At 41.9% G+C, this 19,365-nt stretch overlaps 1 protein-coding gene across 1 annotated transcript in view; it reads left to right on the top strand.

The window, feature by feature from the left end:
- Positions 1-19,365, top strand: part of LOC147236877 (protein kinase C epsilon type-like) — a 73,012-nt gene that overhangs the window by 1,112 nt on the left and 52,535 nt on the right. Inside the window, exon 2 of the mRNA XM_086175200.1 lies at positions 18,028-18,091. Within this exon, the coding sequence (XP_086031326.1) occupies positions 18,028-18,091 (64 nt within the window). The remainder of the gene's footprint in view (positions 1-18,027; positions 18,092-19,365) is intronic.

The following is a 19,365-nucleotide window of genomic DNA, read 5'->3' as shown; positions in this document are numbered from 1 at the left end:
ATCATGAATTAGTGATTTCTGTTTTTTTAATGCAAAACAAAAATGTCATACATTCTGGTTTATTACAAATCAAATCAAATATTGCAAGCTTTTTATTATTTTAATATTGCTGATTATGGCTTACATCTTAAAAAAATCCTATCAAAAAATATTAGAATATCATGAAAAGGTAATTTTTGTTTTTTTTTTAATGTAAAACAAAAATGTCATACATTCTGGATTTATTACAAATCCAATGAAATATTGCAAGCTTTTTATTTTATTTTAATATTGCTGATTATGGCTTACATCTTAAAAAAATCCTATGTCAAAAATATTAGAATATCATGAAAAAGTAATTTTTGTTTTTTTAATGTAAAACAAAAATGTTATACATTCAGTAATCATGGAAAAGTCAAATGAAACATTGCAAGCCTTTCATTCTATTTTAATATTGCTGATTATGGCTTACATCTTAAAAAAAATCCCATCTCAAAAATATTCGAATATCATGAAAAAGTATTTTTTTGTTTTTGTAATTTTATTACAGAAGATTAAGAACTTTATCACAATATTCAATTTTTTGAGACAGTCCTGTATCTATTAGATGAGTGAATGGGTGAATTATTGTACGTCTATATGCAAGAATGTCTCCGAAAATTAGAATATTGTGATAAAGTTCTTTATCTTCTGTAATAAAATTACTAAAACAAAAATGTCAAACGTTCTGGATTCATAACAAATCAGCAGAAAGCCTTTTATTATTTTAATATTGCTGATTGTGGCTTGCATCTTAAGAAAATTTAAAAATCCTATCTCAAAATAACAGAAGAAATTGAAAAAAAAATGTTTTAATTTTATTACAGAAGATTAAGAACTTTATCACAATATTCTAATTTTCTGAGACAGCCGTGTAATGTGTGGATGAATGAGCTAATGGTATTATATCTCCATGTGGCCTTTAAATGATAAACTTATTAATTGATTAATAATCAAATCGTGATTTTTCCTGCAAATAATTCAATACACTTTTTCATTTAAAAATACACACGAGCGCTATTGCGTGGATATCGCAAAAGATGTTCGTATTGGAGGAAAGGTCAAAGGTCACACCTGCTGACCGGATGTAAACAAAGCGCAGGGGGCGGAGCCTCGACACGGCTACAACCAATCAGACGCGGGCAGGGAGGGAATCCAGGAAATGAAGCCTGGATTTTGCCGCAGCTGAGCAGCATCTCTCCATCCTGTGTGTGTGTGTGTGTGTGTGTGTGTGTGTGTGTGTGTTGTTTAGGTGTTGACATTCATTTGATTGGCGGCCGTGACGTTGGATTGAGATCAGATTAGGATGCAGGTGATAAGTGACGCCGGCTTCTGACATGATTGACCCCGCTAACGCTAATCTGACCTCTGCCTGACGTTAATCCAACATCCCTGATGTTAATCCGATATTCATCTGAAATCCCACTGATTTTAATGAAACGTTAAAATCTGACGCTCAGCTCGCATCATTCTGGCAATCTGACGTCTCTGATGTTAATCTGAAGTCTATTTAAATAATCTATGACATTAATCTGACATCTCTGTGATGCTAATCTGACGACTCTGACATTTAACTGGCGTCGCTGTGACGTATCTGAGATGTTGGTTTGATAATTTCCTCTCCTTCTGACATTAATCTGACGTCTGTCTGATGATAATCTGGCATTAACGTAACGTCTCTGACAATGTGACGTCTCTTAAAACATTAATTTGAAGTCTGACAGTAATCTGAGGTCTCTCGGACATTAATCTGAGGTCTCTGATGTAAATCTGACATCTCTGACATTAATCTGACGTCTCTCTGATGTAAATCTGAATTATATGATAATAATCTGAGGTCTCTCTGACAATCTGAAGTCTAAAACATTAATCTGACATCTCTCTGATGTAAATCTTAAGTCTGAGACATTAATCTCACGTCTCTCTGATGTAAATCTGAATTCTTTAATAATCTGACGTCTCTGACATTAATCTGACGTCTCTCTGATGTAAATCTGAATTCTATGATAATAATCTGACGTCCCTCCGAAGTTAATCTTAACTCTCCGTAACGTTAATCTGACATCCTTCTAGCATTAATCTGACATTTGTCAGACAAGAAGGCCTGTTCCATCCACTCAAGTTGATACCAACACACACACACACACACACACACACACACACACACACACACACACACACACACGCACACGCACACACACACACACACAAATATGGATCCTGTTTGCATTGTCGGAAGAACCCAATGCAGCGGGGGAAGGGCGGGTGTGGTCAGGACACACACACACACACACACACACACACACACACATTCAGGCGACGGAGCGGCAGTCGAGTGTGTATTATTGATGAGGGTCCATTAGAGACAAAGGCCAGAGGAGGTCTGGAGACACCGACCGCAGAAAGAAAGGAAAAGGAAAAAGATCCCGATCAATATCGGTATTTTCAGGTATTGATCAGGGTGAATCGCAGTTCTGACACACAATGACAACGCTGAATATCAAGTGTGTGTGTGTGTGTGTGTGTGAGAGGAGTCACCCAACACACACTTCCCCACATCCAGGGAAACTGTATTTCTTGATATTGATTACTTATTGATGATAAATCCCCCTTTATAATAAAAGTCATAGAATCTCCATTGGAAATGCAGGGATTTGCCTTATAAGGAAGTCAGATGAGCAACTCTGACCAATCAGAGGACGGCAAAAAAAAAATCTGAAACGCGGCAAAAGTGAACGAGATATTCAGGACCTCCATCTTGTTTTTATCCGTTCGTCTTCTGCAACCGACGTTGGCCAGTTCTTTCCAGAACTTCAGCGTGTCTCCTTGCTAGATCTTCACCCTTCCATCAACCACTTAACGACCTTCCTCGGCCAATCAGAGGACGGTTTCCCCGGAAACCTTGCGTGACGTCGTTTTGTTCTCCAGGCCGCCGGGAGGAGAACGAAGTTACACGAGACGAGACTCGTAAGCGGCGGCAAACAAGTAGTATCTTCGGGGAACCAGAAGATCAGGATGTCGGGAGTTTCACAAAACTGGTCTACCAGAAGGGCCTTAGGGTCCAGTTCCTGGGGACCCAGAAGACCAGAACCCATTTGAGTCCAGTGCACGTCATACAGACGGGAAGGTTTAAAGCTACAGGAGCAACATCTGAGGAGGACTCGTGCTCACGTGGACCTTCTGGACCTCCAATCCTCTGATCAGCTAAGAAAGAGTTGCTTCTGGATGGATTCCTCAGAGGTTTCTCTGATGGGTGTGTCAAGGTGTGTGTGTGTGTGTGTGTGTCAGGTTTAATTTGCCGTGCAGGAGCGTGGGAACAACAAGTTCTCACACGCTTCTGATAACAAAACTAGAAACACCTCAAGAAGAAGAAGAAGAAGAAGACGCCTGGAGCTTCTCGCTAGCCTGATCCAGGAGGAGCCGAATTTGGTTCTTCTCCTCTTACCTCCAGGTGAAGGTCTGGATTATTCCAAATACAGCGGACGCCAGGGTGGACCAATGGCGGCGCAGGATCCTACATGAGTCTGGAGAGAGGTGAAGAAGCTCCAGAGGCATCTCAGCGCACGTTCAGCTGTCGATCATCTCACCATTCGCACCTACGGACCTGGTGGGAGAAGGTGGGAGAACATGGAGAACCCACAGTGGGAACCCAGGTGGAGAACCTGGAGAACCCATCCAGACATGTGACCCAGCAGATGGATGGAGAGGATGGGATGATGGTTGAGATGATGATGATGGTGGTCGTCATGGTAATAGTGAGGACAATGTCATCATAGTAAAGTGAGTATGACGGCGGTGGTTGTCTTGGTAACGGTGATGACGGTGATGTGGTCGTCATGGTGATAGTGTGGACAATGATGACGTGGTCGTCATGGTAATGGTGTGGATGACGGTGACTGTCGTGGTACTGGTGGGGACGATGGTGGCGGTCGTCATGGTAACGTTGAGGATGATGGTGATGATATGACCATCACGCGTCACGGTACAGGTGTGGACAATGAGGATGACGAGCAACACTGCTTGTCACAACGGTGATGGTGGTCGTCATGGTAATAATGAGGACAATGATGATGGTGGTCGTCATGGTAATGATGATGATGTGGTCGTCATAGTAATGGTGAGGATGATGATGGTCGTCATGGTACTGGAGACGGTGACGATGATGGTGGTCATCATCATAATAATGCTGGCCATCATGGTAATGTCGACAACGGTGGTGGTTGTCATGGTAATGGTGATGATGATGATGGTTGTCATGGTAATGTTGAGGATGATGATCACAGTCGTCATGGTACTGGAGAGGGTGATGATGATGGTGGCCATCATGGTAATGACGACAACGGTGGTGGTCGTCATGGTAATGGTGAGGATGACGGTGACTGTCGTGGTACTGGTGGAGACGATAATGGCGGTCGTCATAGTAACATTGAGGATGATGGTGACTGTCATGGTAATGACAATGGTGGTAGTTGTCATGGTAATGGTGATGATGATGATGGTCGTCATAGTAATGGTGAGGCTCATGATGACTAGTCATCAGGTTACAACATGACTGTGGTCGTCATAGTGATGAAGATAATGACAGTGGTCTTCATGGTACTGGAGAGGATGATGCTGGTAGTCATGGTAATAGTGAGGACGATGATGATAGTGGTTGCCATAGTAACGATGAGGAGGGCAATGATAATAGTGGTCATCGTTGTACTGGTGATAATACTGATTGCCATGGTAATTGTCATGGTAACAGTGATGATGATGACGATGATGATGAAAACGGTTGTCAAGGTAACAGTGAGGATGATGATGACGCCGCTTGTCAGGAGGGTGATGGTGGTCACCAGGGCGGCGACGTCGCTGGTCGGCGTCGGGTGAAGGTGGGCGGGGCCTTGGCGTCCTGCGGTCGTGTCCCACTTTCCAAGGACCAGGGAATGTGGACTTTGACAAACTAGTAAACGTCCAATAAACTGAGCGTTGACCCCTCAGGCCGGGTTCGAGGGGGCGGAGGGTCCCATCGGCGGCCGCAGGAAACGGGCTGGGAGTGTGTGCGGGGTCTAAAAATACACACCACGCATTTCAGCTGAGGCGGCGTAAGAACTACTTCCTGTTTTCACTGTCAGTTTACTTCCAGCAGAAACATGGAAAGACAGCCACACACACACACACACACACACACACACACTGTCCTGCCTCGGTGTGTGTGTCACTTACAGTCAGACAATACAGTGAGAGAGAAATGCCAGGAATGCGAGCGGCAGAAATAATCCCGACTCAACGGTCTTTTCTCATTTTTTTCACCTTTTCCTGGACACTTCCTGTTTGTCCTCAGGTCACTTCCTCCTGACATGAAGGTTATTTCCACCTTTATTTTAAGGGACTTAAAAAAAAAAAAAAAAAAAAAAACCTCAGCCGGTTCCTATTTTCAGGTGTTGTAATATCCGGATTATTGAGCACACCTGAATTTAAGACGCACTGGAAAAAAAAAAAATCTAAATATATGTGTATAAATACAGGCTTAATTAAATACATAACGGTAATTTTGCTCCTCCCCCCCCAAAAAATGATGGTTAAATATATAAATATATTAAAAATGTATACATACTCAATGTCGTTTGAGCCGCACTGGCAAAAAAAAAAAAAAAAAGGAAATAAATCTAAATAATAAAATCTATAAATATACAGGCTGCGCTTGAGATATTTACACAGAATATTTTTTTTTTACTTTTAATTAAATACACACCGTGCTGCTTTTTTCCGAGCAGCGGCTGTAACACGGCTGATGAAAAACGATTAATAATAAATAAGAAAAGGAAAATTCCATCCATTTTCTATCCCCGCTTTGTCCTATTCCAGCTGATCCCTATCTTGGTCGTCCTCCTGCGCACTAAAACCGTTAAAAATTCGTTTTCTCCGCTATTGGAATTGAACGGCCTCAGAATTTCATTGGTCTGATGTGACGAGGCGAGATGTTTTTGCGGCGTGAAGCTCGTTAGCACAAAAAAAAAAACAAAAAAATTACGCTAATTTTTTTGCAGGAATCTTCCTGCCATTATCGAATCACTGCGATGGTCGTAAACCCCTGGACGTTCCCTCCCAGTGGAACCCGGCGAGAACATCAGTCGGACGTCGTAGGGTGGAAATCCTGACCGGATGACGTAACCCTTCGCCGTAGATGTTTATAAATCTGGGTTCGGGGGCGAGAAGGTCGGCCGTCTGCCGAACGTCAGCGGCGTAAATCAGCAACCGGCGATTTAAACAGGGCTTCCTTGCAAGCAGAGCAGGAAGGGCCCGTCAGCTCACACACACACACACACACACACACACACACACATAGAGGCGGATGTCGGTGCTCAAGAGACAACCGGCTCCCTCTTCATCTCCAGGAGCCTGGAGGTGCTGCGGAAGTGCAGAGCGCCACGGCGTCCGCAGAAAGAGGACAGCGGAGGGAGGGGTAGCTCAGCTAGCACAGCAGGTGGCTAGCACGCTAATGAAAAGCTTACAGCAACAGAAACCCAAGTGCTGTTTGCTAATCGCAGCTAACAAATTAATAAAACATAGTTTAGCTCAGCTAGCTGGGAAATACACTGAAATGGCTAGCGCCGTATGCTAACTTCCTAAGCGCTGCTAAGGAAGTTAGCGCCGCTCGTGCTGCAGTCCAGTATCTAAAGTGATGAGTCAAGAACAGAATTCACTGTGGGGGTTAGTTTGTACAGCAGGCAGCTAGCACGCTAATAAAAAGCTTACAGCAACAGAAACCCAAGTGCTGTTCGTTACTTACAGCTAACAAATGTATAAAACAGCGTTTAGCTCAGCTAGCCGGGAAATACACTGAAATGGCTAGCGCCATAGCTAACTTCCTAAGCGCCGCTAAGGAGTCGCCTTGGTGCTCCAGTCCAGTATCAGAAGGGATGAGTCAAGAACAGAATTCACCGTGGGGGTTAGCTTGTACAGCAGGAAGCTAGCACGCTAATAAAAAGCTTACAGCAACAGAAATCCAAGGGCTGTTTGCTAATCGCAGCTAAACATAGTTTAGCTCAGCTAGCCTGGATATACACCGAAATGGCCAGTGCCATATGCTAACTTCCTAAGCACCGCCGTTCCGCGATGAACAAATCTCAAAAAGCTGTCCCGCTGTTGGCCAGGTCGGCCCGAATCTCTGAATGTTCGGTTTGTGTCCCGTCGCATTGTTTGTTGTTGTTGTCGTTGTGGCCCTCCGGTTGCCACGGCAACGCCGGGATGAAAAAGCAACCGCGAGGCACCTTGAAATCGGTCCTGCGATCACCATCCCGGCCGAGGGCCGTTCAGCAGATCCAAACATCGGCGTCTCGTGTCGTCGAAAGACATTTAACGAGTCTCGTTTTTTAACCCAATAACAGTCAGATGCATTCCTGTTGCGCACACACACACACACACACACACACACACACACACACACACACACACACAATATCACATGAACCTCAGTCAAGCTGCAGTCATGTGGCTGGAGGATCCACAAAGAGATACATCGATAGACCCGGAGGGGCTCGAGCGGTGTGTGTGTGTGTGTGTGTGTGTGTGTGTGTGTGAATGTTTGAACGTGCACATTTGCGCTTGAATGACCTTGAGCTAACATCTGTGTGCACGTCACGTTCACTGCGAGGAGTTGCTCGATAATAAGCGAGGATATCTCCACCGGATACCTGTGACGTTAGCAAGAATTAGCGTGAAATCTTTTCCGAAACGCACGGCGTGATAAGCTGGAAACGATAAGAACAAATTCTACTTCCTGTTTGGCGGGTGGTGGCGCTCGCTAGCTTGACGGCGTGCGGAGACGCTTCTGCGGCACCAGTGTGAAGCTCTAAGGGGGAGCTCTAATGCGGCAGCTATGTTTTGACTTGGTGTGTGTGTGTGTGTGTGTGTTCATGCCGGCAAACATGTGTGTGTGTGTGTGTGTGTGTGTGACACAACCCAGACGCAGGTGATTCGAGCAGATTACATTGTAGAGGAGAACTGGCAGGAGACCAGGAGGGTGGTCAGTGTGCACGTGTGTGTGTGTGTGTGTGTGTGTGTGTGTGTGTGTGTGTCGACACACTTGTTAGATTTTAAGATTGTCAGTGCTGTCCATTATCAAATTGTGTATAACACTATGTGTGTTTATGGCATATGAGCAAATTTAATGTGTGTGTGTGTGTGTGTGTGTGTGTGTGTCAGATGTTTATCTTGTGTTTAAAGGTGCTGGCTAATAGAAACGTAAAAAGAGTTTTTTTTGTATATTCTGATACTATAAATGAATATCTTCTTTGTGTATGCTGTGTGTGTGTGTGTGTGTGTGTGTCGACACACTTGTTAGATTTTAAGATTGTCAGTGCTGTCCATCATTGAATTGTGTATAACACTGTGTGTGTTTATGGCATATGAGCAAATTTAATGTGTGTGTGTGTGTGTGTGTGTGTGTGTGTGTGTGTGAGATGTTTATCTTGTGTTCAAGGTGCTGGCTAATAGAAAAGTGTGAAGAGTTTTGTGTATATTCTGATACTATAAATGAATATCTTCTTTGTGTATACTCTGTGTGTGTGTGTGTGTGTGTGTGTGTGTGTGTGTGTGTGTGTGTGTGTGTGTGTGTGTGTGGGTGGTCTCTTCCTCTCTCCACTCGCGACACACCAAACTGATTTCAATCACGCTGTATTAACTTTGCTGGTAGTTTGCGCTGAGAAAGGTCGCCGCAGAGTGGCTCGGTTGTCATGGTAACGACAGCGCAGGAACAGGAAGTCCTTTCCACCTTTGGATTTTTATCTTTCAAAACTCGCGCGAATGAACGAGTGAAAAATTTGTTTGTCAAAGCGGCGCAACAATAACATCAATAAATATAAATATAAACATAAATAGAAGAGATAATTAAAAGGACAACAAGGATGGGAATAGATAATATAATGACAACAAGGTAAAGGGATTTTTATCTTTTTCAACAACAACAACTAAATTGATGTTTAAGTTAAATAGAAAAAAAAAAAAGAAAAAAAAAAGTTTCCATTCCCCAAAAAAAACAATTTTCGACATTTAAATCAAACAAAAGACGTAAAACCTGACAGAAGGTCGAGAATAAAAAGACGCCGTTAAAAAGACCTTTGACGCGGTTTATTTAAAACAACAACAACAAATGGACGCATTAGATAAATAAAAGCGGTAAAAGTAGATCGATTGATATGTGTTTACATACAAACAGCTTCTAGTGCGCTGGGTTTACTTCAAACAAACCAGGACAACCACTAACTTCACACACACACACACACACACACACACACACACACACACACACACCCAAAAAGGAGGCAGGTCCCCGCAATGTCAGTGTAAACAGCCGTGTCCCTAAAACATGAATCATGTAAAGAAACACACGGCTCGTCCTCCCGGCTACTTCGTCCCTGCAATATAAATCGTGTGTGTAAGACAGCTGCGCACACACACACACACACACACACACACACACACACACACACACACACACACACCGTAGTTGGGTGTCTGCGAGAACAGTTTGTTCGTTTGCGGAGCCCGACCCATGCAGGAGCTCTGCAGCCCTTGCTGATGTTTCCCAATCGAAAAAGATCAATATATCGATTGATTTAAATGATGGGGGCGGAGCTTATTTGGCCGCCGAATCGCAGAAAGTCGAGATTGTTCCAGAATCCATCACTGGAGTTCACTTTCACAATGTTAGGGTTGATATTTTGAAACATAATGTCTCGCGTAGATGTTGACTTTTGGTTTATTCATTCATTCATGAGCTACACTGGAGGGGGCGGAGCCTAACTGCGGGCGCAAAGGTCGCCAGCCAATCACAAAGCAACGTACAGAGGCAAATAACCGTTGGCTCATTCATTCACTCGCTACTTCGCGGTTCTGCATCCGGCCGTCGCTACTTTAAGGATTTTTTTTGTCATTTAGTTCTTACTCTTTAGCGTTTTTTTAAGTTTTAGCGATGAGTGCGTGAATGGTGATTGACAGCTGGCTCGTCCAATAATAAACAAGACACTATAGTGGACCCTAGCAACTCTACAGATTATTATTATTTTTTTTTTTGTTGAATTTTTTTTTTGTGTGTGTGTGTGATGAAATCAAGCCTAAGATGAAAAAAAAAAACCCATAAAAAAATACATTACAATTCAACTAAAATTCATGTTATAAAATAAATAAAACACGACATCTCCTTTGTGAAGCTACCAGGCATCGCAAACTCTCGCTCCGACCACTGCACCCACGCAAGACCTCATACGGAATAACAGTAGACCCGTACTTGGCGTGCTATTGGCTGATTGAGCAAGTTCATGGAGAGAACCAGCTGATTTCCTTGAAGGTTGTGCCAAGCATACAATGTCCTGGTCCACTTCGCTGACGTTCGCAAAAGCATGAACACTGTTCACTTTGTGCCTCCTTAACGCCAAACATGAACCCCAGAGTCTGGTATGGACCCCGAGCGTAGTGAGGGAAGCGCAATACGGTCCAACAGTTTGCAGGAAGTTCGTAAAGGGTTGGATGAGGTTCGTTGAGGGTTAATATATCTGTAAATACCGTCAAAATTATCATGGAAAATTCACTTTTTGCAGGGGGGAGGGGCTAGAACGTAACTCCTGCGAAAAGTGAGGGTCCACCATACAGCCATAATATAGAAACAATCATTCATTCACTCGTAAGAGATTCACCCTCTTGTTCCCATCATATGGACATACAACATTCGCTCCCTCCTTCCCTTGCCATATAAGGACATACAAGTGTCCACAGCCATTCACCCTCTTACTCTGGACAATCCAGAGTCTTCAGTGAACCTCTTGCATGTGTTTGGACTTTGGGAGGAACCCGGGGAACCCGGAGGAACCCCACTCAGACATGAGGAGAACATAGAGGCTCCACTCAGAAAGGCCTCAGTGGGAATCCAACAAGGGACCTTCTTGCTGTGAGACTGGCGAGCTAACAAATGCTAACCACAAGAAATGAAAATATAATAAAAGCTCAACAGAAAGATGTCACAAATTGATTATACACATTCCTCATAAGAAATTCACCATCTCGTTCCCGTCATATGGACATACAACATTCGCTCCCTCCTTCCCTTGCCATATAAGGACATACAAGTGTCCACAGCCATTCACCCTCTCATTCTGGACAATCCAGAGTCTTCAGTGAACCTCTTGCATGTGTTTGGACTTTGGGAGGAACCCAGAGAACCCGGAGGAACCCCACTCAGACATGAGGAGAACATAGAGGCTCCACTCAGTGGGACTCCAACAAGGGACCTTCTTGCTGTGAGACTGGCGAGCTAACAAATGCTAACCACAAGAAATGAAAATATAATAAAAGCTCAACAGAAAGATATCACAAATTGAAAACAACGCGTATGCTATAGTATCCAGAAAACAACCCGGCTCCAAAAAAAAAAAAGACACCAAAATACCGAAAAAGTACCTGAAATGCGGTGGAATTAACAAAAGAAGGATCTGGAAATATCTAGAATTCGCACTTCCTTCTCAGACATTCTGCGTCTTAATTGAAAACATTTGAAATGACACTGTTCCAGGCAGGCTCGGTGATGTGGAGGTTGTGTGTGTGTGTGTGTGTGTGTGTGTGTGTGTGTGTGTGTGTGTGTTGGGTCTGCAGTGTGTCACCCCTGAGAGGCCTGGATATAAGCTGCACAGACTAAAAAATAACAAAATAAATATATGTGTGCATATATCATATACAGGCTGCAGTTATCTATCATACTTTTAATTAAATACATACTGGTGATGTTGCCCCTCCGCTCCAAAAATTATGGTTAAAATATATAAATGTATAAAAAAATGTAAACGTATATATATGTATATATATATATCTATATGGTTTAAGCCGCACTGACAAGAAAGGAAATAAATCAATATAATAAAATCTATACATATATAGGCTGCACTTGCAGGTGTCCATGTTGTAACATGAGATATTTACATAGAAAAATGTTTTTACTTAATTAAATACATACCGGTAACATTACACACAACTGTAAGAGTGTGTGTCTGTGTGTGTGTGTGTGTGTGATGAGGAAAATCAGGGGAATTAATAATTCGAATTTATTTTTGATTTTATGATTTATTTAGCCCCCAAAGAATGAATAAGAAAAATTAATATATACAGGACTGTCTCAGAAAATTAGAATATTGTGATAAAGTTCTTTAACAAAAAATATTTTTTCATGATATTCTAATATTTTGAGATAGGATTTTTGAGTTTTTTTAAGATGTAAGCCATAATCAGCAATATTAAAATAATAAAAGGCTTGCAATATTTCAGCTGATTTGTAATGAATCCAGAATGTATGACATTTTTGTTTTTTTAATTCAATTGGAGAAGATAAAGAACTTATATCAAAATGTACACACACACACACACACACACGTATATACATACATTTATATATATATTGCATGCATCTGAATATAAGCTGCACTCGGTAAAAATAAAATAAATTTGGGTACGTATATAAGCTGCAGGTGTTCATGTTATAACATGAGATATTTTTACTTTGAATTAAATACACACTGGTAACATCCACAAAAACATACTGGAAATGCTTTTTTTCCCCCCCCAAAAAAAGATTTATAATAAATAAGATAAAGAAAAGTCCATCCATCCATCCATCCATTTTCTATCCCTAAATGCTAAATGTTTTGGGGGCGTGAAGCTTGTTGGCACAAAAAAAAAAAAACAACATAAATAATTAAAAAAAAAAAAAAATTAGCTGCTTATCGTCCAGAAATGACAATTAATGGCCGGCATTTTTTGTACGTCTCTTCCACTTGAAGTGAGAAATTATCCAAAAATACTCAGTTATCATCTGCAAAGAAAAACATCTGAGGAAGGGAAAAAGCGTCTTTGTGTATCTTGAAAAGCGCTATACAAGTCTTATGTATTATTATTATTATTATTATTATAAAACGGGGAGAAAAACATGAAAAATGGTGTCCAAACACCGTAATTCGTCGGAGTCCGACTGTTCCCTCGCTGTTTTTCAAGAACCCCGATTTCGTGAAAGCGAAGCAGAAGCTGTTTTATTATTATGTTTTATTATATTATTATTCTATTATTATATCTCAAACACTCGCAGACGAGGAAAACCATTTCAGGCATCTTTCGGAAATGAACTCCAGCGCCATTCTGCGTCTCGGATCGGTCGATTGATTACTTTATTGGCGACGCAACCGGATGGTTTTGGACGCCAGAAGGAGGGAAATTAATAAAAATAAAGGGTTTTTATTCTTTCTAGCAGATTTGATCCGTCTTAGTCACGTTTTCGGGTTCCTGGTCTTAAAAAAGCGAAGGATTCCCCGTCACTTTGAAGTCTTGAAGGGAATTTCGCTAACTTAGCGACGGAGCTAGAAATCAGAATTGCATAATATAATATAATATAATATAATATAATATAATATAATATAATATAATGGTTTCAATTGGGGGTAATTCTGGAAACTAAGGTGGATCATTCAGTGCTTAAAGAGACGCTTGGCATGTCACCTTGGAATGCTTTATCTGAAATTCGGCTATTTGGAAAGGCGAGAAGATTGGAAAGGGTGTGTGTGTGTGTGTGTGTGTGTGTGTGTGTGTGTGTGAGAGAGGCGGTGGATCGAAGCCATGACTTTAACAACGTCACGCGCTTCCACTTGAACCACGACGGACTGCGAGTTCTGTTTGCATGTGCCTCTGTGTGTGTGTGTGTGTGTGTTGCCTCTGTGTGTGTGTGTGTGTGTGTGTGTGTGTGTGTGTGTGTGTGTGTGTGTGTGGTGACAGTGCAGACAGGAGTCACTCACCGAAGAACCTTTTGTTTTTACGTTTACATCCAAAAGGAGATTTCTGTCGCCGCCTCCGAAGTTTATGAATTGTGTTTTACCTTGAAATATACTTCCTGTTACATCTGTGTGTGTGTGTGTGTGTGTGTGTGTGTGTGTGTGTGTGTGTGTGTTGGTACATTGGTGCTTTTACTTTCTGAGTCAAGCATTGGTGGCGAGCAGCAGGATTGCGTCCGTCAATAAGCCTCAGATGCTGCGAGTGTGTGTGTGTGTGTGTGTGTGTGTGTGTGTGTGTGTGTGTGTGTGTGTGGCAGTGGGGTGGGGGCTGACCTGCTCAATTGAGTTAAATGCTGCAATTTAATTTTCTCGTGTGTGTGTGTGTGTGTGTGTGAGTGTGTGTTTTCTCCGTAAACAAACACTCGGTTTGAGGATGCTCTGAACACACAAATTTGGCCTCCTGTTAAATATTCAGTAAACACACACACACACACACACACACACACACACACACACACACACACACACACACACACACACACACACAGACGATGCCGGCGCCTGTTTTAGTTTTATTGATCGGTGATCGGAGCAGTGAGCCAGGCGCTAACAGTTTGGATTTCCGGTCGTCGTTAGCGACGCCTGTCGCGTTTGTTTTGCTCCGAGGTGTGAGGACTAAAACATCCCATAATAATCCAGGACTCCCCTGAACATCTGGGATGTTAACGAAGCCCCGCGGTAGTTTTTCTAATAGTTATGGCCTTTTTTTCTTTGACGTTTTTGCAGGAAATGACTAACTTGCTGCAGAATTGATTCATTCATTTGTTCCAATCCTTCCAAAACTCACGGTATAAAGACAGTAAAATAAGGATTTATTATATTTTAGGATATATAAAGATATATTCATGTGCAATATCGGTCACACGTGCACCACCTTCGCGTTTCGCTATTATTTTGTGCTTAATTCCCAAAGAAAAGCATCTTCAGCGAATTTCAAATTTTCACGCTTTCGTTTTCAAATCATAATTTTTTTTTTTTTTTTTTTTTGTATTTAAAGGATCAAATTTGCTCTGTATGTGATAAAAAAAATCATATTTTAAAGGGCCGCTGTATGTACTTTTTAGTACTTAAATTGAATTTTCCCCGAGCGGGAGCTCACTTCAAATTTAGATTTTCCCGCTCTTGTATTCATGTCATGAAATATTTTTATTATTTCAATGATAAAATTTGCTGCAATCACGCTTCAAAAGTCAAAAAAAGTACATAAAGTGATCGGTATTTTAACGCGCCAGTTTGGACAATAATTCACCCTTTTATTCACAATTAGAAACACTAAATTTACCCCCTTATTTACATATATTCCATTCTATAACACCCACTTTTATTCACAAATCTGGACACTTCATGGTCTCCAATGAACCTCCTCTATGTTTTGGACGGTGTTGGAGAACCTGGAGGACCTGCTGATGTCTCCTCGCCGCGCCGGCTCTTATTTTTACACACACACACACACACACACACACACACACACACACACACACCTCCTTCAGTGTTCTATGGCCTCTGCGTGCCCTTTAACCTGCATGTTCCATGCAGCCGGGAGATAAACAAAGACAAGGCGCAACAGTGGGCGAGTGCAACACGTATGTGAGAACACACACACACACACACACACACACACACATATTCGCACACACACCCCACCGACCCTCGCTCTATTTATAGCCCCCCTGCACCTGTGGGCCTGAGCTCAATGTGCTGTGACCTCACAGGAAGGGAGGAGGTGTGTGTGTGTGTGTGTGTGTGTTTGAGCTCCGTCCTTCCTCTCATGGCTGTGATGTCACACACACATGCTATTGTTTATTTCACACACACGCCCCGCCTCTGTGATGTTTTACCAGCTGATTATTGATCAGTGATTATCGCCCTGTTGATTGACAGCGTCACCATGGCAACCTGTGGCTGTTCCTCACTGACAAAGACATGGGTTCACTTTTAAATCCAATTAATTCGCTCGCCATTATCATTTCCCTGCAAATATTATATACATTTAAAAATTAAATAAATTTTTATATAAATTATTATTTACATTTATATTTATTTATATTTATTATTATTATTTTATAGAAATAATTATATAAATTTATAAATTTTAAACCAAATATTATACATCATTTGCAGATTGAGAGATGATTTATCATTAAATTGAAGTTATCGCTGGTTCCGCCAAAATAAATTAAAAAAACAAAAAAAAACTTTAACTCTTTCATGGCCCATTGAAGGGGAAAATGGCTTTTAAAGTTTTATTCTCATAATTTATTATTATTTAATATATCAGTTCTTTGAGGATGGTTCCGTTCACAGGAAAGAGCTGCACTGTTTATTTCTGGGTGAATTATTATTTGCTCATTTTGATTATTATCAGAACCTAACTTAGAGCTATATTGTGAGGATTCATTTGGACATATTACTGTGTGATTTAAAAATAATTTTAATATAATATTATATAATATTTTAATTGTGCCATTTTGTCAATATAATCGATACATTTATTGTTTTATGTTATTTGTCTAGTCACAAAAAGCGTTGAGATGCACAGGAATGGACCATTAAAGGGTTAAAAAGTGAAAATATATGACGTGAAAGTGTGTTTGACATGCCCCACACACACACACACACACACACACACACTCCTTCACTCGCCAGCCTTCACACACACGCTTCTCTGCTTTCCATCCCCTCCTGTATACATTACTGAAGCTACATCTGTTCACCGTCACTGCACCTTGTCGTGTGTGTGTGTGTGTGTGTGTGTGTGTGTGTGTGTGTGTGTGTGTGTGCGCGCAGAGGGGTATTACTGACACCGTGGGTGGTACAGCTCCACCGAGGCCCCACAGCTGATGCCCATTCGTTTTCATGTGATGATGGCGCAATACTGATGTCTTCTTTTTGTACTAACTATAGAGGTGTGTGTGTGTGTGTGTGTGTGTGTGTGTGTGTGAGACAGGATGCGTCACCTCTGGCCGCCGTCGATCCCCCAACCCCGCCATCGCAGCCGTCATCGCTGCCATTCTAGCTTGAGCCTTGTGGCAAACAGGAAGTGACAGTTTCCACGGGTTGGCAGGAGTGTTTCCGATGCGTCTTAAAGGGACGGCGCGCCCGGCGGCGAGTGGCGTCCGAGCTGATCTTCTCCGACTAGAAGATCCGAGGACAACGCCAACCTGGACTTTAACGCCCCTGAAACAAAACTACTAAAAAAAAAAAAAAAAAAAAAAAAAAAAAGGATGAGATTTTGGAGATGATTTTCACTTGTATTTTAGTTCCTTGCTGCTATTTTCTGCGATCTGTTTGTTTATTCGGGTGGTTTATACGGCATCTGGGTTAGATGTTTGTTTGTTTAGATCCCGTCTGATGACCATCTCAAGCGTGGTCAAACGGTGCGGCGGTAGTTGTGCGATGTGTCCACTAGAGGGCAGCACTGAGTCGACGTCCCAAATTCGGCGGTAGATGTTAGCAAACACGTCTTGTGGACGGAGAAGTCATTAATTTATTCATTCTTTATCTACACTGTGGCTGCAGAGCCTATCCCTGCTGTCATCAGCCACCCTGGACCAATCACACGGCCTCATCTGATCACACGCGACCATTCGGTCGCTCATTCACGCGCCGTATCGAGACACGCGGCAATTCAAACATCTGGGTGGTTTAGGGAACTGTGTTTGGACCGTGGAAGGAACCTGGAGAACCCTGAGGAACCCCACGCAGACATGTGGAGAACATGGAGACTCCTCACTCCCTGTGAGAATGGCGAGCTAACCAATGCTAACCACGGCTAACCACTGCAAAAGGAAGACATCACAAAATCGAAACAACACACGTGCCAAAGTCTCCAGAAAACGTGGAATTAACCAAAGAAAGATTTGGAAATGTCTTCCTTCTCAGACATTCTGGGAATCCATCTTCTGCGAGGCATAAGCGCTTCTTGCTAAATTAGGCTACATATTAGCAAACTCCCTGAGAACGTACAGAATCAAGCAGGAAGTGAGGAGCCTCCATCCATATGCAGATTTAAACCTTTCTTCGGAAACCAACATTTGGAGAAATCTGTCATTTCAAACCGACTATTATTTAGATTTTGTGGGCGAATTTTTTCTGAGAATAGTTGAGAATCGGACATTTTTAATTCCGCCACAGCTGATTGCGCCCATGTGTGTGTTGTCAGATTGACCTGGAGCCGGAGGGGAAGGTCTACGTGGTCATCGACCTCTCGGGATCTTCCAGCGAAGGTGAGATTTCCTCAACATTTCTTCTTCTTCTTGTGGTAAAAAGAGAAAAAACCCTCTCACTGACTGGAAAGATTCAGAGGAGCGTGCAGCGCCCCCTAGTGGCCACTGGCAGAATTACACATGATGAATTGCAAAATGAAGGGGCGATATTTTGGGAGAAAAAAAACAACTTTTAGCTAGAAAATCCCCTTAAAACCAGCGCTTCTCAATTATTTTATGTTACTATTTTCTGTAACTTGCAACAAATAATAATTTTATTCACATTGTTTTTTTTTAGCCTGTAAAAGAATAGATTTGAAGTGCATCAGTTGTATGAAATTAAAAAAAAAAAATTAACATTTTTTGACCGACTGAGCCATTTGATACTGAAAATTAAATTGAAAAAAATCAATAAAAAAAAAATAATAAATTCTAACTGACCAGCAACATTAACTCATGACCCTTCTTTTTTTTTTTTGTTTTGTTTTGTTAGAAAGCTTTGTCATTTTTCATCGTCTTAGCTTTCGGGTGACTTTCAATCGTCTCATCATCCCCGTTAAATATTTTTCCTCAGTGTCTCTACACCTTACAGTTAATACTCTGCGCATTACACTTTATTCTAGCGCAACAAAAAATAAGCCCCACTGTTTGAGAAGCGATGCCTTAAAACCCAATCATTTAAAATAAAGTTTCTCACGAGATTATTTTTAAAGAATTAAAAATTCCCACTTGGTAATTTCCCTTACCAATAATAATGGAAATTTCCCAGAGCAGGAACTGGTCCGAGTTCAGTGTTCACACACACGCGCACACACACACACACACACACACGCACACACACACACACACCTCATAGACAAGAATCTGCAAATGACATCCTGCTTAAAGTCTCCCCTCCACCTTTCCACTCAACGCAAACCTCATTTATTAGTTCTGAGTGGGAGGTGTGTGTGTGTGTGTGTGTGTGTGTGATGACAGAACGGGAAGGGAGAGCGTCGGGCGAGTTAACCGGAGGGTGGGGGGTGATGAATTGATTAGTTAAGTGGAGTTTCCTCTAATGGCGGCGTTACATCATTGGAAACAGAAAGGACGAGGACTCGACAGGAAATATCCCTTTTTTTTCCTCTTTCCTATAAATTATTACTTTAATTATCCTGCGGCGTCACTGCGGCTTTTTTTTTTCTTTCCCCCAAGGCTGTCAGCTGTCTTTAGGTGCGTGTGTGTGTGTGTGTGTATGAAAAGTGTGTGTGAAATTGCAGTCATTACTTCAATGTGTTTGCATAGCCCAGAACACA

This window comes from Fistularia commersonii, chromosome 2 (assembly GCF_037954325.1).
Source record: "Fistularia commersonii isolate RoL2024-O1a breed Wild chromosome 2, RoL_Fcom_v1.0, whole genome shotgun sequence".
Classification (NCBI taxonomy): domain Eukaryota; kingdom Metazoa; phylum Chordata; class Actinopteri; order Syngnathiformes; family Fistulariidae; genus Fistularia; species Fistularia commersonii.
This window is presented reverse-complemented; position numbering and strand designations above follow the sequence as displayed.